Source organism: Mercurialis annua, linkage group LG8 (assembly GCF_937616625.2).
Source record: "Mercurialis annua linkage group LG8, ddMerAnnu1.2, whole genome shotgun sequence".
Classification (NCBI taxonomy): domain Eukaryota; kingdom Viridiplantae; phylum Streptophyta; class Magnoliopsida; order Malpighiales; family Euphorbiaceae; genus Mercurialis; species Mercurialis annua.
The window spans coordinates 846,690-870,889 of NC_065577.1; the positions used below are offsets into that span (position 1 = coordinate 846,690).

Below are 24,200 nucleotides of genomic sequence, written 5' to 3' on the forward strand. Positions count from 1 at the left end.
GATTGTTTATTTACTACGTGTTAATTGTGATAGTCCTATGTGGTGTCTAGTACTCTCTAGAGTTAGGGTCTGTTTTTAATTATCATTTTATTTGTCTAGACCCGTCTACTGTTCGTGCTTCAGAGGCGAACCAGGATTAGTTGCTTGCCGGTTTCACGTGGAGTAGCAAGCAGTGAGTTTATATTTACTATTTACCGCTTTATTAAGTAAATTGTTATTTTAATATTAAATATATATACTGTACGTATATTTCGAACTGTTTTTATATTATGGCTCTTAGTTGGAACATGCTACCTAATGGGCATCATTAGGACTGCGTGCGCACCGGTATTGATCTGAGTAAGGTATATATGGAAATGTGGTAACTCGGTGTGAGCATAGCTCTCGGGACCAGGTAGAGTAACTCGGTGTAGCTCAGCTCTCGGGACTCTGGTATAAGTGTGGTCAGTGGTAACTCGGTGTAGCTCAGCTCTCGGGACCAGACCTATTGGATTATGATTATTATTTAGAATTGTGGATTAGGGTTCCAACTATTATCTGTAATATCGTTATTAAATGTTTTAAACGTTTTAAAGGTTTTCCACTTAATAAATGTAAATAGTGGTATGAACTCATCTCAGTATACACTACTAGAAAACAGGTGTTTAGCGACGGATTTTTCCGTCGCTAAACACCTGAAATCCGTCGCTAATTACAATTAGCGACGGATTACCGACGGACTCGGTCCGTCGGTAAATTTTGGGTCGCTAATTGTAATAGCGACCCAAAAGACTGTCTGTCGCCAACTTACCGACGGAATATTCCGTCGGTAAGTTGGAGGCAGAAGGTCGGGAAATTGGTCGGCCAACCGACCAATTTCCCGACGGAATTACCGACGGAATATCCGTCGCCAACTTGGCGACGGAAATTCCGTCGGTAATTCCGTCGCTGTTTCTTTCAATTGGCGACGGAAAATTCCGTCGCCAACTGCAAGAAACAGTCGTGTCATGTTTAATTAGCGACGGAAAATCCGTCGCTAAAGTTAAGCCAGGTAGTCGCTAAATTACCTATTTTTGGCAAAATTTTATTTTTTTACGGCTTATTTTCATATTTTTTCTGTTATTCGTTAGACCTGTTAAATATACCATTCACATACATAAGAAACAATAAATATATATAACCAAATCCGTAATATATATATATATATAAACGTCAAAAAGCATACAAAAAACATTAATATTAAAGTATACGAACAAAAAACATAAATATGTCCAAGTGTATCACAAGCCTACTCTAAACTGGTGGTGTCATCAGCAGGAGGGGGTGGGGGTGGTGGGAACTGCGGGCGTAACTCGGGTGGGAGTGTAGTCATCAGCCGCGCAAGCTCAGTACGGATCCGCTCGTCGAAACCCGCCTCCACACTACGGATCCGCTGCTCGACCCGCTCTTCGAAACCCGCCTCCACAGTACGAATCCGCTGCTCGAGCCGCTCCTCAACCTCCCTAGCAATACGCTGCTCTATGTCCTCAGTACTAACGTTCCCCTGCTGGGATGATCCGCCGCGGCGCAATCGGCTAGCGCTGCTCTGGCCGATGTAAGATGCTGAAGCCGATCCAATACCGTAGACTCGCTGCTTCTTGACTGCCTCGAGAGACAAAAACAGCTCGTTCTCGTCGATCGGCTCTGGAGTCGACGAACTCCCTTCTCCAGCTGCCTGAGACTGTGTTGCTGCAGCAAGCTCTGCCTGAAAACGGTCCTGAGATTTAAAAAATACAAATTTTTAAATTAGTTAAACCTACATTTCTAACTAAAATTGGGCAGCATTTTGTCTATAATTTGATCATCACCCATTTTTCAGGGACATCCTGCAAAAACTACAGACACTCTGTTCAACTATAAGTAACAGCAATCACAACACCCACAACAAACACGTAAACATCCTATAAACAACGTCTATATAATTAAAGTTATATATAAGTCATATTAAACAGTCACTTAAGGTTAAATAAACTTACATTTTTATCCTTTGATCTCTTGTCAACAAAGACAGTCCGATCTGCTTTGGTCAGGTGCAACCGTACATGCAACTCAGCCAAAGTGGGCTCTCGACCAAGCTCCTCAGTCTATTATATGAAATGAACAAATTAATTAATAGATAAACAAAATATTTAACACGATTATTAATATTAAAAACATACCATAACTGTCTTATGCCTCGTAGCCGATCGCGATCCTGCGGTATGTCGAACAGGTCCGGTGCCAGCTCCGGACGGCTCACTCATCCGATTAGCTCGTGCTATATCGGACTTTTTCTTAGCCTCAGCAGTATCCCAGTCTCGCTTCCATGACGCCCAAGTATCAGCACTAACACTGCCCTCTTTTTTATCCGGCTTCATGTTGTGGAGAGTATCTTTATACCGATTGCCCGCATGTCGGTAGAAGACCCCTCTAATCAGATCCTCAGTGTAGGTCGGGTCCCAGCAAAAACCCTTCTGCAAACCATTAAAAAATAAATATAATTAGAAATCAAAAAGAAAGTTAAACATATATTTAAAATTTTAAATATTTAACAACCTTGAACTCCTCGAAGTAGAAGCCCTTATGCTCTGCTGTAATCTTCTTCCACGAGGAACCCTCAGCAAACCATCTAGATCGGAAAATGGGCAAAATCGCCCTAGATGCTGTCCCGCTGTCGTTCCTGCTATCCAGTAATTTTTCTCTGCACATTACAAAAAACACTTAGTTTTCACATTTTTTAAATTAAATTATTTTTTAAAAAAAAGTTGTCAATCATACCTTGCAGCATCTGGTGTAACTCTAACCCTCCCAGTCTCGTCCGTCGCTGGTGGCTGGCCCTGTGGTTGCGGCTGTCTCGCCGCTCTCCGCGGCGCAGGTCTAGCAGCTAGCACCTGCTGCTCAGCCCCGGGATCCGAGTCCTCAGGGGCATCCTGCTCTGGGTCGCCGCGTCCACGTCCGCGTCCCTGAACTCTATCCCTACCGTGGCCTCGGCCGGCAGAAGAACCACCTGAACCTCTCATATCTGCAAAAAAGATTACAAAAAAATATTCGACAAGAAAAAAATAAACACAACTATTATAAAAACCATAACACATAATTTATTAACAAAATAAAGTTACCACATCAACAAATGTAAATAAAAGTCAAAATTCTACATAAATGACACTTAAACGAATCATGCAATTTCTATATTATCTGCCGCTACAATGTCTTCATCGTCTGACGAAGATGGTGGATAATCATCTTCCGTCTCCACTAATGGAGGGTTGTGTAATGCAGCCTCGTCCGCCTCGCCATTCGGATCAACTAAATTTGTCGGTTCTTCATTTGTTATGACATCGAGCAGATGATCTGCACTATCATCTTGGAAAGCTGGAACAGTTGTTGCAGGCATGTCTATCTCAGAGCGAGCTTTTATCTTGCATACTGCCCACCAGTCTTTTTTGTCTCGCCTTTTGCTAGGATAAGGTAAGTAATGTACTTGATCGGACTGTTCAGCTAAAATGAAGGGTTCATATTTGTTGTACCTCTTTCTGTGATTAACATCCACTATGTTATACCGAGGATGGGCTAACATACCAACTTTTTTCGTAGGATCAAACCAATTACATTTAAATAAGACCGTCCTTTTTATCGGTAGAGCTGGATACTCTAACTCGATAATGTCAGTCAACACTCCATAAAAGTCGCTTTCAGCCGGACCGTAGAGTGATCCTTTTACACAAACTCCGCTATTCATTGTAACCCGATCCTCCCCATATTCTTCAGTATTGAATTTAAACCCGTTCACACAATACCCCTTGAATGTTTTGACCGATCTAAGCGGTCCTTCTGCAAGACTTAGAATATAGGGATTGGTACAGACAGTTTGGTCTTTCACCTGTAGCACAATTATTTATACGGATCAACACGATAATATATACAACTACGACGATAAAACAACATAAATACTTACATATTGCTCGAACCAAAAGGCGAATTCACTCTCCAACTTGACTACAACTTCGGTCTGTGTGATTTCGGGGTTGATTTCATACAACTCGCCTTCAAAAACTCTATTTACAAGAATACGAGCGAATTAAGACAAATTGTATAAAATTCTTCAATATTGAACTTAAATGTGGATATGAAGACATACTCTCTGAAAGGTTCGATTTCAGTGCAATTCAGAAGGATATAGCTTCGGGCAGCATTATATTCAGCATCATCCAGATATCTGTTCCGAGAAGCACCTATAGGTCGCCCTTTCGGTTTGAAAATGGATAATCTTTCGACATCATCATCAACGTCCATTTCGCAAACTTCATTTCTTTGCATCCGACATGGTAGCATCGGATCACCATCCTTGAAATAGAAAGATGCAAATTTCGCTGTTTCCTCTAATAAATATCCGCTGCTGATGCTTCCTTCCACTCTGCCTTTATTCGAGACCTTATTTTTGAGTTTTCTCAGGTATCTGCATAATCAAATAATTAGTTCATGCATGTACCAACCACTCGATCGATGAAATAGAACTGTAGATGTAGTACCTTTCAAACGGATACATCCAACGATACTGAACAGGTCCTGCCATCATAGCTTCGTATGGAAGGTGTACCGGGAGATGTTCCATCGAATTAAAAAAACTCGGTGGAAAAATACGTTCCAACTTGCACAGTATCTTCGGGATATCAAGATCCAATCTCTCAAGATCTGCCTTTTTCAGCGATGTGGCAGTTAATTCTCTGAAGAAGATACTTAGCTCTGTTAAAGGTTCCCACACTTCGGGCGGAAGAAGCTCACGGAGAGCAATTGGCAAAAGTCGTTGCATGAAGACATGACAGTCATGACTTTTCATGCCCATCATCTTCAAACTGTTTAAATCAACACACCTTGACAAGTTGGACACGTAACCGTCCGGAAACTTTAACTTTTGAATCCATTCGAGCAAAATCTTTTTTAAATCCCTGTCCAAAGCATACAAAGCCTTTGGATATCTACCGGTTTCCTGATCTTGTGCTAGACCGGGACGATCACAAATCTTATTCAACTCTGCCCTAGATTTTGCCGTGTCTTTCGTCTTACCAGGTACATTGAGTACGGTATTAAAAACGTTGTCAAATACATTTTTCTCAATATGCATGACATCGAGATTATGCCGGATTACATTTGTCTTCCAATACGGTAAATCCCAAAAGATACTCTTTCGATTCCAACCACGGCCTTTAGATAGATCAGCATTCGTAGCCTTAGCATCTGTCTCATAAGCCCTCTTAAACCCCAGACCGTCAACCTCTGCTAATACTTCATCTCCAGTCCTCACACCTCCAAATTTGTGCTTTACTTGTTTGCCTTTTCGAAATTCAGTAACATTCCGACGAAAATGATGGCCCGTAGGTAAAAATTTTCTGTGGCAATCAAACCAGGACTGTTTACCACTATCGGGCAACGTGAATGCCTCGGTATTTTCCATACAATGCGGACATGCCAGTCTTCCTGATGTGCTCCACCCAGACAACATTGAATAAGCGGGAAAGTCATTAATTGTCCACATAAGCGCCGCCCTCATTTGAAAATTCTGCCTCTTTTGAACGTCATACGTCCGAATTCCAGATTCCCACAATTGATTCAACTCCGCTATTAACGGCTGCAGGAATATATCCATCTGGTCTTTTGGATTTCCAGGTCCCGGGACAAGTATTGTCAAAAACATAAACTCATCCTTCATGCACATGCCTGGAGGCAGATTATACGGCGTCACAATGACTGGCCAGGAAGAATATTGTGTTCCAAAACTACCAAATGGTTGAAACCCGTCAGTACATAAGCCTAGTCTGATATTTCTTGTTTCATCAGCAAAATCTGTATGCAACTCACTGAACCGTTTCCACGCCGGAGAGTCAGAAGGATGACACATCTTCTCGTCTTCCATTTCATGTTCAGCGTGCCATGTCATATGTTTAGCCGTGGCTTTGGAAGCGTACAACCTTTGCAGCCTCGGAGTTAAAGGGAAATAAAACATTTTTTTATAAGGAACGTTAGCCCTTCTTTTGGCCGAATTGCTTTTCGTAACAGGTTTCCACCGAGGAAATGTGCAAACTTTGCAGTGGGTTAAATCCTCGTCCTCCCCCCAGTAAATCATACAGTTGTGCAAACAGCACTCAATAACCTCAACCGGCAACCCGAGACCTTTCACCAGCTTCTTGATATTAGCAAAATTTTTCGGCATTTTGTTGTTCTCTGGAAGCAGTTCTTGTAATAAACGGCAGGTGTCGTCAATTAAAGATATCGACCCCTGATGTCGACACTTAATATCCAAAATTTCAACAGATGCGGACAGGGGTGAGTGTCTGCTATTTCCGGGCCATATTTCTTCTTCTGCCGCACTCATCATATCAAAAAACTTCTGAGCTTCTTCATTCGGGGTCTCTTCCTCAAAAACTTCAGGACCAGCAGCATCAATAACCATTCTCTGACCGGAGTTTAAATCTCCCCCTCCCTCATTATAGTAATCGTATTCATTAACCGGCTGCTGAACAACAGGAGGGACATTCACCTCACCGTGGTGAATCCAGACATAGTAATCTGGAACAAACCCAGACTGCAAGACATGTAGTTTCACAACTTCGACATCTCGAAAATTCGTATTTCTACATTTTGTCCTAGAACAGGGGCATTTTATCTCTTCTCCATTCATACACTCGGGATGTTGCACAGCAAAATTCACGAACTCTTCAAGATTAGGGAAAAAATCTGGCGGCAGGAAGCCTCTGTCATGCCTCGTATACATCCAGCTGCGGTCTGGATTCATTTCTGGAGGACGTACAATTAGGTACTGGTTCATAAGCTCAGTAGCAAAGTCAATGTAATTGACTGCTAAAAGGGTAGGGTCCTATCCCATTCGCAAAACTGGCGCCCCATAATTCGATCACGATATATGCATGAATACGGAAAAAATATTCGGCAGCCTTCCGGCGTCGTTCCCCAGGTGCATTACATAATATAGGGTGTGTAACGCTAATTATATATTCCGTAAGGAATAAGCGTTACACAGCCTATATTAAATAGCCACCCGGAGAACATACGCCAGAAAACTACCGAATATTTTTATACCATATCCATACATATATGTTTTTTCGTGATCAAATTACGCAGACGACAGCAGTTTTACGAACTGTACACACGTACAATCCCGTGTCGTTCAATCTCTTGAACACACGGGACGGGTTTCTACGGCTAGGTAAGATTTTATTCGGTGTGAATAAAATCTTTGTTAATTAAATTGCACAGTTATTCAATTTACTCTAACTAATTAAAATGAAATACAAAAATGCAGTAATACTTACTTGTTGAAGAGCAGAACCGCAATAAATAGGAGATAAGCTATGTAAACAAACAACAATGGCTATGATCAGCGGCTATCAGCAATTGTCAGAAACAAACCTACATTAATAGTTTTGGATCAGATTATCATAACAATACAAATTAATACTTTATCAAGATACGTTTTTTTAAATTTTCTAAGAGATATAATATCTTTAACGAAAATCCGGCAGCATTTCCCCTAAAAATGAGCATCACCCATTTTTCAGGGAAATCCTGCAAGCAAACAATACATATTCGATTCCAACATAAACAACAAATCATTTTATTTTAATTATTTCAAATTAAGTATATTAGCTAATAATAAATTACGCTAATTTTATTTAATTAACATAATTAATTAACCTAAATTAAAATTATAGGTTCCTTAGTTTTATAAACTAACTTAATTTTATAACAAATTAATTAATCTAATAAAATATTTAACCTAAATAATAATTTATTCAACCCACCATTCAACAATTTAATTAGCCTAATAATATATAATCATTTAAAAAAATTAACCTTCTTTACTAAAACTAACCTAATTTTCACAAACCTAACTTAATATTTTTTAAACAAAATTAAATATTAATAATTTCAATTAATCTCTTTTAATTATAATAAACACATAATTTAATCTCTACTTTAATTAACTACTCTAAATAAACTAGTGTAATTTAATTTAAAACAATTAGAATAACCTAATTTAATTATAACACTAATTTCTAATCTAATTAAACTTAATAATAATCAAAATTGAAAATTGAAGTTAAAAAAACTAACCTAGGCAGCTTCCACCAGCGGACAGCAGAGGTGATCGGAGGTTGGCAGCGGCGGACAAAACCGGTGACCGGAGGTCAGCAGCGGCGGAGGGCGGCAGGCAGCGGTTTCTATTTAAATAAAATACAACTTTATTATATAATTAAACAAATAACAAAACAATTAAAATATATAAACTAACTCACCGGAAAGAGGAGGGAGAGAAATGGCGCCGGAATGCTTTCGCCGGAGAGGAGCAGTGGTGGCGGAGAAAAAAAAGAGGGAGGAGAGGAGGCGGTCGGTGAAGAAAAAAGAGAGGGAAGGAGAGGGAGAGGGATTTCGCCGGAAAAGAGAGGGCAGAGGGCGGAGAGGGAGAGGGATTTCGCCGGAAAAGGAGAGAAGGAGAGGGAGAGCGGCGGAAAAAAAAAGAGAGAGAGAGAGTCTGAGAGTGAGAAAAAAGGAAGTGGGGTAAATCAGGTTAAGGTTTTACCGACGGAACTAGTCCGTCGGTAATTCCGTCGGTAAAACCATAACCCTTAATGAAACGCATCGTTTCATTAAGGGATGATTTACCGACGGAACTCTATATCCGTCGGTAATTTACCAAATTAGCGACGGACGTAAATAATCCGTCGCTAATGTACCAAAGCAAATTGGCGCCTCCGTTCCCGCCATGTTCCCTCCAAAAGTAGCGACCGAATTGAATTAATCGGTCGCTAAACATGGTGGATTTAGCGACGGACTTAGTCCGTCGCTAAATCCGTCGCTAAACAGCTGATTAGCGACGGAATTGGCATCCGTCGCCAAATTCCGTCGCTAATCAGCTGTTTTCTAGTAGTGATATCTGACCCCGTTGTTTTCCCAATTTTTCCCAGGGTTATGATCTGAGAGAGTCTGGTGATCTCCGCATTTACTTTTCCTCGGAGGTTCCATTTATTTTGATAAACTGTCAAACTATTTTATTCTTAGACCGCAGTAGTTGACTAGACATCTTTATTATTGTTACAGTTGTTTGTCGGATTGGTCTGACGGGTTATATTGCTCTGGCATGTTATGTATTTATTTCGGATTATTTATGTTATGCCTATTTTAGACCCAAAATTGAATAAGCATGTTATATTAACTGTTGATTATTATAACTGCTAGTTTAGGCTGAAGTCTCGGTTGCCCCCGAGCATTGGTTTTCTGCAGGTTTATGTGTTTATGAATTAAATGAAAGGCTAGCTACGGGTTTCGGTACTACATTACCCATACTCTAGCGCCGGTCGCGATTCATGAAAATGGGTCGTGACATTTCATTTGGCTAATATTCAAAATAGATCCTTTATATTTATCAAAAAATCTAAATACTTTTTAAAATTATAAATTATACAAAAAGGCCCTCTTCTCAATAAAATAAAAATAAATAAATCAAATTTAAATAATTTTTAAAATAATTTTTTTAATTTTTTTTAAAAATAGTTTATAGTCGTAATCCCGCGCATTTGCACGGATCAAATTTAAATATAATTTAATAAATTTGAAACTAATCTAAATAATTTATAAAAATAAAATTCACATTTATAATAAATTAAAATATATTCTAATAATCCTACTAATGAATTGTTTTAAGATGATGAATATCTATGATACATTTTTTTATTTAATATTTTTAATTATATAATTAGTGGATACATCATACACATAAATCTTGGATGAAGTTGTGTTATTCTATGTAAACTTTAACTCACATGTTCCACAGTAATATCTCTTCTTATGCTTTCACTACTAAATAACTCATATTGTTAACAATAAATGCTGGCACTAGATGGTGTATGGTGTAGGAGCGGCATACACCTTACCGTCTTTTTCTCTTATATTAAATAATCGAAGACGGACATGAAATACTTTTTTTGACTGATATTAATCTTTTGTCATTTTGAAAGACTTGACATATGGATTATATTCATCCAACAAATCACGCAACCTTTTGACAATTTCAACATCAAGATCGTTTACAATTTTCTTACCTCTTACACATTACATTCTATTATTAACCGATTTTTTTTCTTGGGAGTGCCTTCAAGGATCCTTTTTCATAATAGTTTTGACTATCACTTTTTAATGCATAGATAACCCTACCCATATTAATTTTCTTATCAACTCTACCTCCTATTTAGGTAAAAGAGAACATTTCATTGTATCACTTATTGTTTTTTATATAGTGGCATCTTCTTTTTTTGTTTTCATTATTATTAAATAAATTTTTCAAAAACTGGAGGATCTTTTATTAGAAGAAGTTGAACTTTACCATGCATTAAGTAAAATGAAATTCATCATAGTAATTATAATATTTAATTATTTTAAAATTTTAAATATTTATAATATCTTTTTTTTACATTTTATAATTTTATAGGTTTTTTGTGTTGAAATTTTATTTCTTTTAATTAATATTCTACTTCTCGGAAATTTACATGTTACTACTTTTGTAATGCATCGAATACTAATAGTTATTAATTCGACGTATTTTTTTTGGTGACGAGAACTCACTCTACTGAGTCGAAACTCAATATCATTGTCAAACTCAATACTAATAGTTATTAATTCGACGTATTTTAGTATCTCATTTTTATGAAAATAATCTAAAAGTCCCACGACTCGTGCAAGATTTCAAGAACACCACCTAAAATAATAATGCTATAAGAGATTTACGGAAAAGAATTTTTTAAAATGTAAGTACTATATAGTGAGGGAGAATTATAAAATTTAAGCTCATTTTCTACAACTCGTAATTGTATAATAATATCTTAAATAAATTCAAATTAAATTCCACAGACAGACACAACTGCCTAACTAATAATGTTTAGTATCTATTTTGATCAAATTAAAACATTTGTTTATATGCGTGGTTACTATTTTTACTCGTAAATAAATATACCGAAGTCCAATTACTGCAAAATATAATAAACATCAAGGCTTCTATAAAAAAAACATCAAGGCAAGTCAATTAAAACCTTATCAACACGACAAAAATATTTAAAGCTTAATTCAATTTATATAAAACAAAGGTCATTAAACATGATCATGTAACATGTTTTCACTCTAATGAAAAATTAATGCACCGTATACGGCTTGGTATCGCTTAAGCAAGGTCTCGGATTCGAGTCCTTGTGAATGCAGAAAATTCCCACTGGAAGACTCACCCACCATGCCAGGTGTGCGACGCGGGTCGAATCCGGATTAGTCAGGGCGAAGCCTTGGAAACCGAATGGGCTTACCAAAAAAAAAATAGTATTGGAAAATTGAACATCTCGTTAATATTTTAAGATAATAAATGCTATAAGTAAGAAAAAAAAACTGAATAGAAAAAAAGATTATACATACTCTAAATCTAAGCAATAAGAATCTTCCATTTTCCTGCAACATGCATTACTACCAGGTGTACAAAATAACTAAATTTCAAATTGGAACAGTACTAAAAGCAAATTTGGATGAATAGAATACAGTACATTAAAAATTTAATCTATCTAGAGGTTCCTGTACATTATACATTTTTTTATAGGTCTTTATACTTTATTTTTGTATTATCTGATCCTCTACTTACATATTTTCGATTTTCAAATTTTTTTTCAGTTTTTACTTACAATTTTTTTTCTTCCAGTCACATAAAAGGACTGAAAAAAAATTCAAAAATGACCTGAAAATCAAAAAAATAAGTAGAGGGATCATATAATACAAAAATGAAATATAAAGACATATGAAAAGAACATATAAAATATAGGAACGTCTAAATGAATTTGGCCTACATTAAACAATTTAGAACTGTATAAAAAATAAATCAAATCATTTAAGTATGTTATTATCTGAAAGGAAACACTTTCCATGATAATAAAACAATCAATTACAAACAAATTTAATGAACAAAAATAAAACTCTAGCCGCTGGAAGTCAATGCAGGGAAAAGAGAAAAAAATAAGATGAAGAACAATGTAGATATGGCAGTATGACCCTGATATTCTCATGAAATTATTATGTATTTATAGTAATAAATTAGGTGGTTCATTTAGGTTAGTATGTTAAAATTCATCATAAAATTTAATTAAAATAAGTATTTTAAGAGAAGTTGGAACTAATGTGAATTATGTTTAGTTTTAACTTTTAATTTAAAAATTAAATAAAATTGAAATAGTTTAAAAAAATTGAAAAATCTAAAATTACTCTATTTGGTGAGAATTAATGAGAGAGCACTGTTGGTCCTCTCAATTATATAAATATAGATTTTATACCTTTAATTATTAAAATTAAATAAAGTGTAAAACTGACTGATTACTTAATAAATCGTACTTTTTTTATATAAGAAATATAGTATGTTAACTCTTTTAATTTTTTATTAAATTGGAGGACTGGGATGGATTTTTTATTGATTAATTTTGAAGTGTGGATATGTATCTCTTTCAATCTTTGACTGACTCCACATGGCAAAATTGAAAAATCCAAAAAGAATTATTCTTCAAAAAAATAATTAAAATACTAGTCAATATTCAAACATTTTAGTTTAACCTCTATGATAATAAAAAAAGGAAAACTTTACTCTAAAGTCATTAAAGCCAGTCGCATTGAAAATCAAATTTCACCTACCACTTTAATTATTTTAGTCAAAATATCATCTAAGACATTGACCATTCTTATATTTATAAGCTATAGTATCAAAATTAATCACATTTTTATTATAGAACCCAATTTTTCATTACTTAAAACCAATTTGCTCCTATTCACTATGGCTAAACTTATGAGCATTGTCCAGATTCTACTATTATTGCAACTATGCAACATAGTACTAATTCTCGCCGGCCGGAGAGTTTCGGTTATTTCCGGACCGGTGAGATGAGAGGTGTACGATAACAGAAAAATATACGATATCACGCATAGAGTGAATCCTAATATGCCTTCAAAATAATTGGTATCCGCCTGAGCAGATGCTCTTCTTCCGAGGAGCTGTTGCTCTTCGGAAGAGAAGGGGCTTTGACGGCCAAAAATAAAAGAAAATATATTTTTTCCGGTGGTTTCCGATGGTGGGTGATAAGCGGAGTTCGGTCGATTGGTCCGGTGATTGTGGGTTCGATGAAAGCGGAGTGAGGTGTATTAAAAATTAATAATGAATTATAATTAAGATTTTATTATGGATTTATGTGGAACTTTTTTAAGTTTAAGGATCTATTTAAATTTTTCCATATGAAAAAAAGTATGAAATAATCCTTCAATATAATTGTTTTATATATTTTAATCTTTATAATAATAAAATTATTTAATTTTTTAATCTCAGAGTGCAATTGAAAACTAAAAATGTGAAATCGGGTAAAATTAAAAAAATTACAACGTCAAAATGAAATTGAAAATAAAAAAAAAATCAGGGTTTTTTTCAACCTATTAGCCTATTTATTATCACATGCTCATCACTTTCTTAAAAAAAAAACACTAAAATACAAAAGCTGGAGAATAATACACGGTCCATATTTATTTCCTGTATGCTACATCTTCTTCCTACTTCCTAGATCTTTCTTCATATTTTTTGCAATTTTTGGAACATCAAATGAATTCTGAAAATAGAAATGAACTACACTTTTTCTTCTTCCCATTTATGGCTCATGGCCATACAATTCCATTAATCAACATGGCCAAATTATTTGCATTAAAAGGCCATAAAGTTAGCATAATCACCACTCCTCTTAATGCCCCTCATATCTCCAAATCAATTGAGGGTCGTGAAATTGACATTCTGATCATCCAATTCAACTGTTTAGAAGCTGGATTGCCTGAAGGATGTGAGCACATGGACTTGACTCCGTCACCGGAGTTCGGGTTAAAGTTTTTGGCGGCCACCGCGGTTCTTGCTCGACCATTAGAGCAAATCTTGGGAGATCATCGTCCTGATTGATTAGTCTCGGATACATGTTTTCCGTGGTCAAATGAAGCAGCTTCAAAATGTGGAGTTCCAAGAATTGTTTTTAGTGGTACTTGTTTTTTCTCTTCATCTGCTTCTCAATCTATGGTTTCTTATCAGCCTTACAAAAATGTAAAATCTGATTCTGAACCGTTCTTGATTCCGAATTTTCCCGGAAAGATCGAGATAACCAAGAACAAGCTGCCAGAGCTCTCTGCCTTTTTCAAGAAAGTGAAAGAAGTTGAAACTAAGAGCTATGGTGCTCTTGTCAACAGCTTTTACGAGCTTGATCCCGAATACGCCGATCATTTCAAGAAAGTTTTGGGGATTAAAGCATGGAATATCGGTCCGATTTCGCTGTTTAACAGAAATATTCAAGAAAAGGTGATCGGCTGAGGAAAAGAAGATTCCGTAGATGAACATGAGTGTTTAGAGTGGCTAAATTCGAAGAAGCGAAACTCGGTTGTTTACATTTGCTTTGGAAGTGGTACAAATTTTCTTTCTTCCCAACTTCTTGAAATTGCAATGGCGCTTGAAGATTCAGAGCAGCAATTTGTTTGGGTAGTCAAGAAAATCAAGAACGATGAAGAAGAAGAAGATTGGTTGCCTGACGGATTCGAGAAAAGAATGGAAGGGAAGGGACTAATAATAAGAGGATGGGCTCCCCAGGTAATCATGGGCGGACTAATACAGAGCGTATTAAAATTTTAAATTTTTAAATAATAGTAATGCTATAGGGTTTAATAACATTTTATATAAAATTTCTGGATCTGCCACTGCAGGTAATGATTCTTGAACATGAAGCCATTGGAGGATTTGTGACTCATTGCGGATGGAACTCTACACTTGAAGCAGTAACTGCAGGGAAGCCAATGGTGACATGGCCGGTGCAGAGGCGGATATAGGCTTTAGATGGTGGGGTCCATGGACTCCATCCTTTTCCTAAAACAAAAAATTTCCTATATATATATAATATAAATAAGATAAAAAAATAAATTGTAGTTAACCTAAAATTGCAGTATCCAATTGTTTTGATAGCAATAAAACAGAGCAATAAAATGGAAAAATTTATTATTTTTATATTTTAAATTTTAAACTTACAAATTAAAGTTTTAATCAATACAATTGAAAATTTTATTAAATTGTATATATTTTTTATTTAAAGATATTTAAATTACTAATAAAGTAGAATTCAAATGATATATGTAATTTTATATTCAAATTTTAGTATCAAATTCTTCAATGGGCGTAAAAATTTCTCTTTCCTATTAATAACAATTATTTTATTAAATTTTAAGGATTTATTTATTTATATAAATTTAATTCAAGAATTTATAATATAATCTATGTATATATTTTTGTATCTAGTAAATTCTATTGAGATATTTCAAATAAACAATCAGTTGAATCAAATAATTTTTTAATTTTTCAATTATCTGATTTAATACACGATATTATAATTTTTTTTATTGTTGTATAATTTTGGTTAGTTAACATTAAAATATTAACATATACGGACCCCTCCATACAACTGTCCTGGATCCGCCACTGGGCCGGTGGCAGCAGAGCAGTTTTATAATGAGAAACTGATAACAGAGGTGTTAAGGATCGGAGTTGCGGTGGGTGCTCAGAGGTGGATCAGACATACGGGTGATAGCATGAAGAAAGAAGCGATAACGAAAGCAATAAGACAAGTGATGGTGGATGAAGAATCAAAGGAAATGAGATGCAGAGTGGAAAAGCTTGGAGAAATGGCAAAAAATGCAGTTGAACAAGGTGGATCTTCTCATTCTGATTTTGATATGTTTATAGAAGAATTAAGGAGTAAGAGGATCCTGCAGAATTATAATAATTAAGTACAAATTACTGTGCTTTTATCTTGATTTGAATGTAAATCTCCTATGTTCTTAAGGCCATTTTGAGATGAATGTCTAATGCAGTGAAGGCAAAGTTGCTTACTAATTGAGTTGTTAGCTTTTTTTCTTTGGGGAGTGGACAATGCTTGTATAACGTTCATAATTTATACATTATCCGAAAAAAATTAATTTATACAATCAAAGATCAAGTTAAAGCATAATCTCTCAATTGAATAATACTTTAACTTGGTTTTTAATTATGTGTAAATTATTTTTTCATTGTTGATTTGCAAATTGTGAATCTTAATTAACAACATGGTTGTAAATTTTTGTTTCGCTGAAAGAATTGTTAATTGAAAAACAAAACTAGGGCTTAATAAATTTCAATTGATTTTGAAGGACTTGATGAACAAAAACGTATGGTATAAAAACTTTGAAATGAGTGTTTCCATAATATTATAAACTCCAACATGTCTTACAACTTTGAAATGAGTGTTTCCCATTTAATACGAGTCTCTTAACGATCCATCCGCAAATGCTTTCAATAAATCTCATTTTGTGGGATATTGAATTCGAATCTGAGATGTTTTTTTAGTCTCATCCTTACTGTCCAGATTTGGGACCAACTGAGAAAAAAACGAGTGTTGTTATGGAACCTCAAAATCCAAAAAAATAAAAGACAAGGTAAGATGTGTTATGAGGTTCATGTTATATGATATTTGGTTTAGTTATGGTTGTTGTTAGAAAGCTACAGTGAGTTGTTTAACTTTTATCAGCCATCAATTTTTTTCTCAGTCGAGTAATTTTCATGCACTATAAAAGTCCAAACACTTAATGTGATAGTCTAAATGACACCTTACTCACCTAACATGAACTATATATATAACTTGAAAATTAGTTTAACTAGGTCGATGTCCGCGTATTGCGCGGGTGATTTTAATAATTTTAAAAAATATTTTCTATATCATAATTTATAAATATGAAAAATGTTATAAGTTTCAAATATAATAAAAATTCTTCAAAGTATATATATTTAATACATTAATAAAAATTCGTCATATGTCATACCTTTTAAATATAAATTAAAACTACTCATAAAATTTAAGAAACTTTTATTAAATTTTAAATAAAATACATTAAATTTCATAATCAAAATAATAAAAAAATTAATAAGATAAAAATTTTAATTATTTTTATTTAATTTCAAAAACATTTCATATTTCCTAACATATAAAAATAATATTATAATTAAACATATAAAAATCATAATCAATTTTTTTTATTAACATATTGTTTTTTAAATATAATAAAAAATAAAATATATGTCATATAAATGAATAAAAAGGACATTTGATGGAAAACAATTGTCAACTTAAATCAATTAGATGCAAAACATAAAATATTTTGTGTTGAATTGTTTTGATGAACCTCGTAAGATCAACATTATCATTGAAATTATATAATTAGAATTGTATGGTTCATGTCTAGAACATATATATTTCAATTAGTCAATCTTTGTTTCTTTAAATCCTTTGACAAGTTAGGTAACACACCATCAAAATAAATTAAAATACAATAACAACAACCATACACATAAATTAAATAATGTCAAAAAGATAGACGATACTTACTACAAGCGTGCTTCATTATGAATAATTAAAAACTCTTTTATCGCAGGAGACAGTTGCATGAGATAATATCAAGTATGATAAAATAAAAAGAAATAGATATAAAAAATTCTGAAATACCATGTTTGTTGATTAAGGATGTGTGCATGAATATATATACACACACTTATATTTTTCATGACAAAAAAACTATAATTAATTGAAAAATATGAAAAGTTAGATGTTATACAAAATTTATTTTTAGAAATATGAAAAATTAAAAATAATTATTTAATACATTTAGTTTTAAAACCTATAAAAATTAATAATATTTAAGAACTCATAATATTTTATAACTTATAAATATTAATAGAAACTCTTCAAATTTTATAACCATCACATTTCTAAAATTCTATAACTTTAAATTTTTGTTAAGTAAATTTAATTTAAAATTATTCATATTTTTAGCATATAATTCTCATATTTTAATATTTTAATTCTTATAATATTATTTTAAAATATGTAATATTCAATAGGATGTATTTTTAAATTATGAGATTTAAAAGAGTTTTTATATTATCATTATAAATTTAATTAATTTAAATTTAGACTTATGGAATTTTATAAATTTGATGTGATGAAATTTGAAGAGTTTTTTTTTTCATGTTTATAAGTTATAAAATCTCAAGAGTTCTTCTATACTATTAATATTTATAAGTTATGAAAAAAATTAATTGTTGCAAGTTTTAACTTTTCATATTTCATAGCTTAAAAAAATATTAATTGTTAATTTATTTAATGAAATAATAAATCAATTTTAAATGAGTAATTGCCACATGGCAATTTGTAGTCGATCCACTTGTCAAAATATGTATGATGCTTAATTTGAGGTTCAAGATTATATTATAGTATAGATATAGATATAGATTATATTATAGTATAGATATAGTATAGATAGATAGATAGATATAGATTAGATATTACTCCACTTATTAGAGATTAATTAACATTCAAACTTATTTTTGCCTTCATGCAAAGGCATGCTAAATTAATGAAACTAACCATCAGAAATACAATTTAAATTGAATCCATCTTTCTAAAGCATCTTCAATTCAAAAATGGCCTCTGAAAATAATAATAATAATAATCATCAACTTCATATTCTTCTATTCCCTCTAATGGCACAAGGCCACATTCTTCCGATTTCAGACATAGCTAGACTCTTCGCATCAAGAAACGTCAAAACCACAATCGTCACCACACCAGCCAACATTTCTCGATTCTCTAAAATAACCCGAAATAATCTAGTAAACCTAAAGATTATCAATTTTCCTTCCAAAGAAGTTGGATTACATGAAGGCCTTGAAAATCTTGGTTTAGTCTCTGATAAAAATACTCACAACAAATTCTTTGAAGCTCTCTCTTTGCTTCAAGAACCATTCGAGGAGATTTTGCAGCAATTACGTCCCGATGCATTAGTTTCGGATTTTTTCTTTCCATGGACGACGGATTTAGCTTTCAAATTCGGAATTCCGAGGTTGATTTTTTTGGGAACCGGGTTTTTTCCGATGTGTTGTGTAGCTAATATTGAAGAACATGAGCCTCATTTGAATTTGTCTTCGGAGCTTTTTACATTGCCTGGCTTCCCTGATCCTGTTAAATTCACAAGAATTCAGTTACCAGATTTCATGAATTCGGAGAAACCGAGTATTATGGGTGACTTGCTTGTCAAGGCAAAAGAAGCAGAAAGTAGAAGCTTTGGGATATTGGTTAATAGTTTTTATGAGCTTGAACGCGATTATGTTGACTATTACAAGAATGTTTTAGGACGAAAAGCTTGGCATATAGGGCCAGTTTCACTTTCTAGTATGAATCTTGAAGAAGAGGGTCAAAGAGGTAAAGAAACAGGAAATAGTATGAACTACGGGTGTCAAAAATGTTGGCGGGTCGTGTTCGTATTGTGTCGACCCACTATATTGATACAATTAGGGTTACACAAACACGATCTATTTATTAATCATATCAAAAACAACACGATAATTAAATGGGTTATACATGTCAATATGTATAACTCGTTAATCTACAAGGTCGACTATAAATCATACAAACACGATCCATTTAATTTATTTTTTTATAAATGGATCGAATCATATCAACACGGTAGTTTTAACACATTTATTTAAATTAGTCGAATATAATTGACACCAACACGTGATGCATGATATAATATGACACGTTTTAAGCCGTGTCATAAATAGGTTGAGCATGTTTGCATATTCAACTCTAACCCATTATTTTATTCATGTTAGGTGAGTTATGTAGGCGTGTAATGACCCATTTCGACACTCCTGATATGAATCTTAAAGTAGAGGGTCAAAGCAGTGGAGAATCAACAATTAATGAACACGAGTGTATCAAATGGCTCGATTCAAAGGAACCCAATTCAGTTCTCTATGTATGCTTTGGCACAATTACAAAGTTTTCAGAATCTCAATTACATGAGATTGCATTAGGGCTTGAAGCTTCAGAACAAGACTTTATCTTGGTAGTCAAGAAACAGAATAATCAAGAGAAATGGTTACCTAATGGTTATGAGAAAAGAATGAAACAAAAAGGTTTAATTATAAGAGGATGGGCCCCACAAGTTATGATACTTGATCATCAAGCAATCGGCGGATTTGTTACACATTGTGGATGGAACTCAGTTTTAGAAGGTGTAAGTGCTGGTTTGCCAATGGTGACGTGGCCAATTTGTGGTGAACAATTTTTTAATGAGAAATTAATTACTGATGTTTTGAAGATTGGAGTTGCTGTTGGTGCTAAAAAATGGGTAACATTGGTGGGGGATTACGTGGAGAGCAAGAAAATAGAGAAGGCAGTGAAGGAGATAATGGTGGGTGAAAAAGCAGAGGAATTTAGAAAAAGAGCTAATAAATTTGGGGAAATGGCAAGAAAAGCTATTCAATTTGGGGAATCATCCTACAATGATCTAAGTTCTTTGATTCAAGAATTGAAATCCTATCATACTTAAATTTAAATCTCCATATAAGAGCTTGAAACAATTACAATGTTTTATGTAAAAAAACATTAATAATGTGCTTTTGTTTTCTATTATTTTACTTAAAGTGTCTAGTCTTATGTAATAGACGTTGAGCGGTGTAATCGATGTGAAATGAAATATTGTTGAATTAGAGTTCAACTTAACTATAAATTTTAAAATTTGATGGAATTTTATTTTAAGAGTTTTAACTAATTGAGAAATGAGTTCGACTTCAATAGACTTCATAATTTGTGTAAATAACTAAAAATGAAAATTTAGTATAAATATGAAGATATTGTTTCGAATATGTATTGTTATAAAAGATGCAAAAATAAATTAACCAAACCTAAAATTTTAATCTTGTAAAATGCTACTTTCATGCTGAAAGAATAATCTGGTAACTTTCTGTTTGCACCAAAATTAAAAATATGGCCAAAAGGCCATAAAAGCCCTTATTCTTTTAAAAGATAGAAAAAGCTACGTGGATAATTATCCTAAGGTAATTTCTAGAGGTTGACTAGTTTGACTTCAAAGGTAATTTCCAAAGGTTGACTAGTTTGACTTCAGAGGATAATTTTCAGAGGTTGACTAGTTTGACTTTAGAGGTTAATTTTCAGAGGTTGACTAGTTTGACTTCAGAGGTTAATTTTCAAAGGTTGACTCTAGAGGTTGACTCCATTTGACTCCAGAAATCTAGTTTCAGAAGTTTGACTTTATAAGTTAATTTTCAGAAGTTAATACCAAAGGTTGACTTCAGAGGTTGATTTAACTCCAGAAGTTTATTTCAGAGGTTGATTTCTAGAGGTTGATTTCCAGAGGTTGACTACTCTAGAAGTTTAATTTGAGAGGATTGCCTCTAGAAGTTAATTTCCAGAAGTTAATTCCAAATGTTGACTCAATCTATTTCAGAGGTTGATTTCAGAGGTTGATTTCAGAGGTTGACTCCTAAATCTCAGAAGATTCAGAAAGCTCAAGTCTATTTCCAGAAGATTAAGCCCAAATTTAAAGTGGCCATTAAATATGCTTTAAATGGCCCATAAGCCCAAGAAAATTACTTTCAGAAGATTAGAAGCCAAAAAGCACGTGCCATCAAGAGGCAACAGTTCAGAGACACGATCGACAGTTTTTTAAAGGTGGGGAAGAACGTGCAGTTGAAAGATGAAGCAGCAGTTTTCAAGAGACAAAGTCTATAAATAGAAGAAGAGCAGCCAATTTGCAACCCCCGATCAAATCCAACAAAAACCAGCCCAAAGGCAAAAACACTCAACACTTAGCATTCTCAGTTTTCTTCAATCAGTAAAGAACTTTACGATTGAACTTTTGCAATTTCTACTCAAACACTTGTATTTTCATTTCATTCAATTAGTAAACATATTTACAATTGGATTTCTTTGTTTTAGCATTACTTGATTGGAGTACTTGTTATAAGGTTAACCAAACCCCAATCGCTCGTTTAAGAAGTTAAGTTACATTTTGGAATCCGCTTCCTCGCACGCCCGCATTTCACACGCTTGTTGTTACAAACGCAAAACGCCAGTAACAATTTTTGGCACGCCCAGTGGGACACTAAGAGTTATGCCTAGAACTCGAAGTGAGAAAGGAAAATATGTTATTGTATCTCAGGATGCAGTGGATGATCCTACTTTTACATATGTAGGACATGGAGACTATGTGGCTCACATGGTCAGAAACATCCAGAAAGAAAATTTACCTCTCCATGGAGAGGTGAGTGAAGATGTACCGCGAGGTGTTGAAAGGCAAGAAACACCAACTCGGCGAAATTCTAAGCCGAGATTGGTGGAAGCCCTTTATATGGTGTCAAAGGCCATGATTGAGATGAAACAGACTCATGTCAGTTTCAACCATGCTCGGGCTGATTTGAAATTGAAGCATGAAGTTATGGACAAGAAGCAGTTCGACATGGAACGCTACTTGACGGATTTAATAGTTGCAGTGAAATTATCGTCCCCAAAGGATGATGATGAATTGCCCGAGGCTGTTAACACGGCTAACCGACTCGGGGGGCAAACCTCTAGAGGAGTTCAAGAGATTGGAAGCACTAGTCATGTACCAATCTCGAACCCATCACCTCCTGAAAAAAGGCATGTACCACCTCATAAAAGAGATGAACTTGCTCAAGTTAACTCTTTAACTGGCCGAAATTGCAAGCCGTTTTATAATGCAGGTGCTGCTAATCATCCTTCCATGGATGATCCAGAGATTAATCAAAATTACACTCAACCTCTGGACACAGGGGGCAACTATTTTCCCCAGGGGAGGAATCAACCTCTGCCATTCCAACCTCTAGCACGGCCACTTGACGTGGAGGCCGTGAGAGAAGCACCCTCTGAAGAAAGGCCATTTAATGCAGGTGCTGTTAATCATCCTTCCATGGTTGATCCAGAGGTTAATCAAAATTATGTCCAACCTCTGGACACAGGGGGCAACTATTTTCTCCAAGGGAGGAACCAACCTCTGCCATTCCAACCTCTAGCACGGCCACTTGACATGGAGGCCGTGAGAGAAGCACCCTCTGAAGAAAGGCCATTTAATGCAGGTGCTGTTAATCATCCATACATGGATGATCTAGAGGATAATCAAAATTATGTCCAACCTCTAGACACAGGGGGCAACTATTTTCCCCACGAGAGGAACCAACCTCTGCCACTCCAACCTCTAGCACAACCATTTGACATGGAGGTTGTGAGAGAAGTCGTTCATCCTTCCATGGAGGATCCAGAGGTTAATCAAAATTATGTCCAACCTCTGGACACAGGGGGCAACTATTTTCCCCAGGAGAGGAACCAACCTCTGCCACTCCAACCTCTAGCACGGCCACTTGACATGGAGGTTGCGAGAGAAGCCGTTCATCCTTCCATGGAGGATCCAAAGGTTAATGAAAATTATGATCAACCTATGGGCTTAGGAGGCAACTATTTTCCCCAGGGGAGAAATCCACCTCTGCAGCTCCAACCTCTGAGGAGGCCACTTGACGTGGAGGTTGCAAGAGAAGCCATCCATGAGTTATATGGTCCAGGTCTGGGACAAATTGACCGACCACGATTTCACAAACCGTATCCAGATCTTATTGACAAGAGATCGATAGTGAATATTAAACCATTCACCACTGCTACTAACATGGTGGAAGTTAGCTATTATGATTCCTATGTTGGTCCCATTCACTTTACTGGGAAAAATAAAAAAGGTCAACCAAATGAAAATAAACCTCTAGAGATTCATCAAGAGGTTAAAAATAAAGCAGAGAAAATATTGGAATCCATGGCTATTGTTCCATACAACAAGCCGTGCTCCTCCGTCACTATTAAAGAAATTCATAGTTAATCTCACCTTTGGTGAGTTTGCAGCAGCTGCATCTGCAATTTTTGATGGAACGTATGCAGCATATTATGGAGGAGAGTAATTCGGCAGAGGTTCTTGATGCCGAAGTAACATTTCAAGAAGATGAGCTAGTATGGAAATTGATTCTACCCCCTGATATTAAAGACAGAGAATGTGGGAAATGGTCTACCAACTGGGAAGGACCATTCTTTGTCCACAAGGTGATGAAGGGTAACGCATACTGGCTATCAAGTCTAGAGGGTGAGCCTCATAAATAATTCATCAACGAAAATACTTGAAGAAGTGCAATCCCACCATATGGGAGAAATATAATTTGG

General features: G+C 34.8%; 2 protein-coding genes and 1 pseudogene across 2 annotated transcripts; 1 reads left to right on the forward strand and 2 right to left on the reverse strand.

The window, feature by feature from the left end:
- Positions 1–1,191: 1,191 nt before the first annotated feature.
- On the reverse strand, positions 1,192–2,437 carry LOC126660531 (uncharacterized). The gene is made up of 3 exons (XM_056103888.1): positions 2,178–2,437; positions 1,995–2,102; positions 1,192–1,735 (listed from the first exon to the last, which is right to left on the reverse strand). The coding sequence occupies exons 1-3, from the start codon at positions 2,373–2,375 to the stop codon at positions 1,268–1,270; spliced, it is 774 nt and encodes a 257-aa protein (XP_055959863.1). The 5' UTR covers positions 2,376–2,437; the 3' UTR covers positions 1,192–1,267.
- A 533-nt stretch (positions 2,438–2,970) lies between these two features.
- Positions 2,971–7,380, reverse strand: LOC126660532 (uncharacterized). The gene is made up of 4 exons (XM_056103973.1): positions 4,527–7,380; positions 4,136–4,453; positions 3,953–4,052; positions 2,971–3,877 (listed from the first exon to the last, which is right to left on the reverse strand). Exons 1-4 carry the CDS (start codon positions 6,818–6,820, stop codon positions 3,173–3,175), a joined length of 3,417 nt encoding a protein of 1,138 aa, XP_055959948.1. The 5' UTR covers positions 6,821–7,380; the 3' UTR covers positions 2,971–3,172.
- Positions 7,381–13,552: 6,172 nt separating this feature from the next.
- LOC126660533 (uncharacterized) lies at positions 13,553–20,736 on the forward strand (annotated as a pseudogene).
- The last annotated feature ends 3,464 nt before the right edge of the window (positions 20,737–24,200 follow it).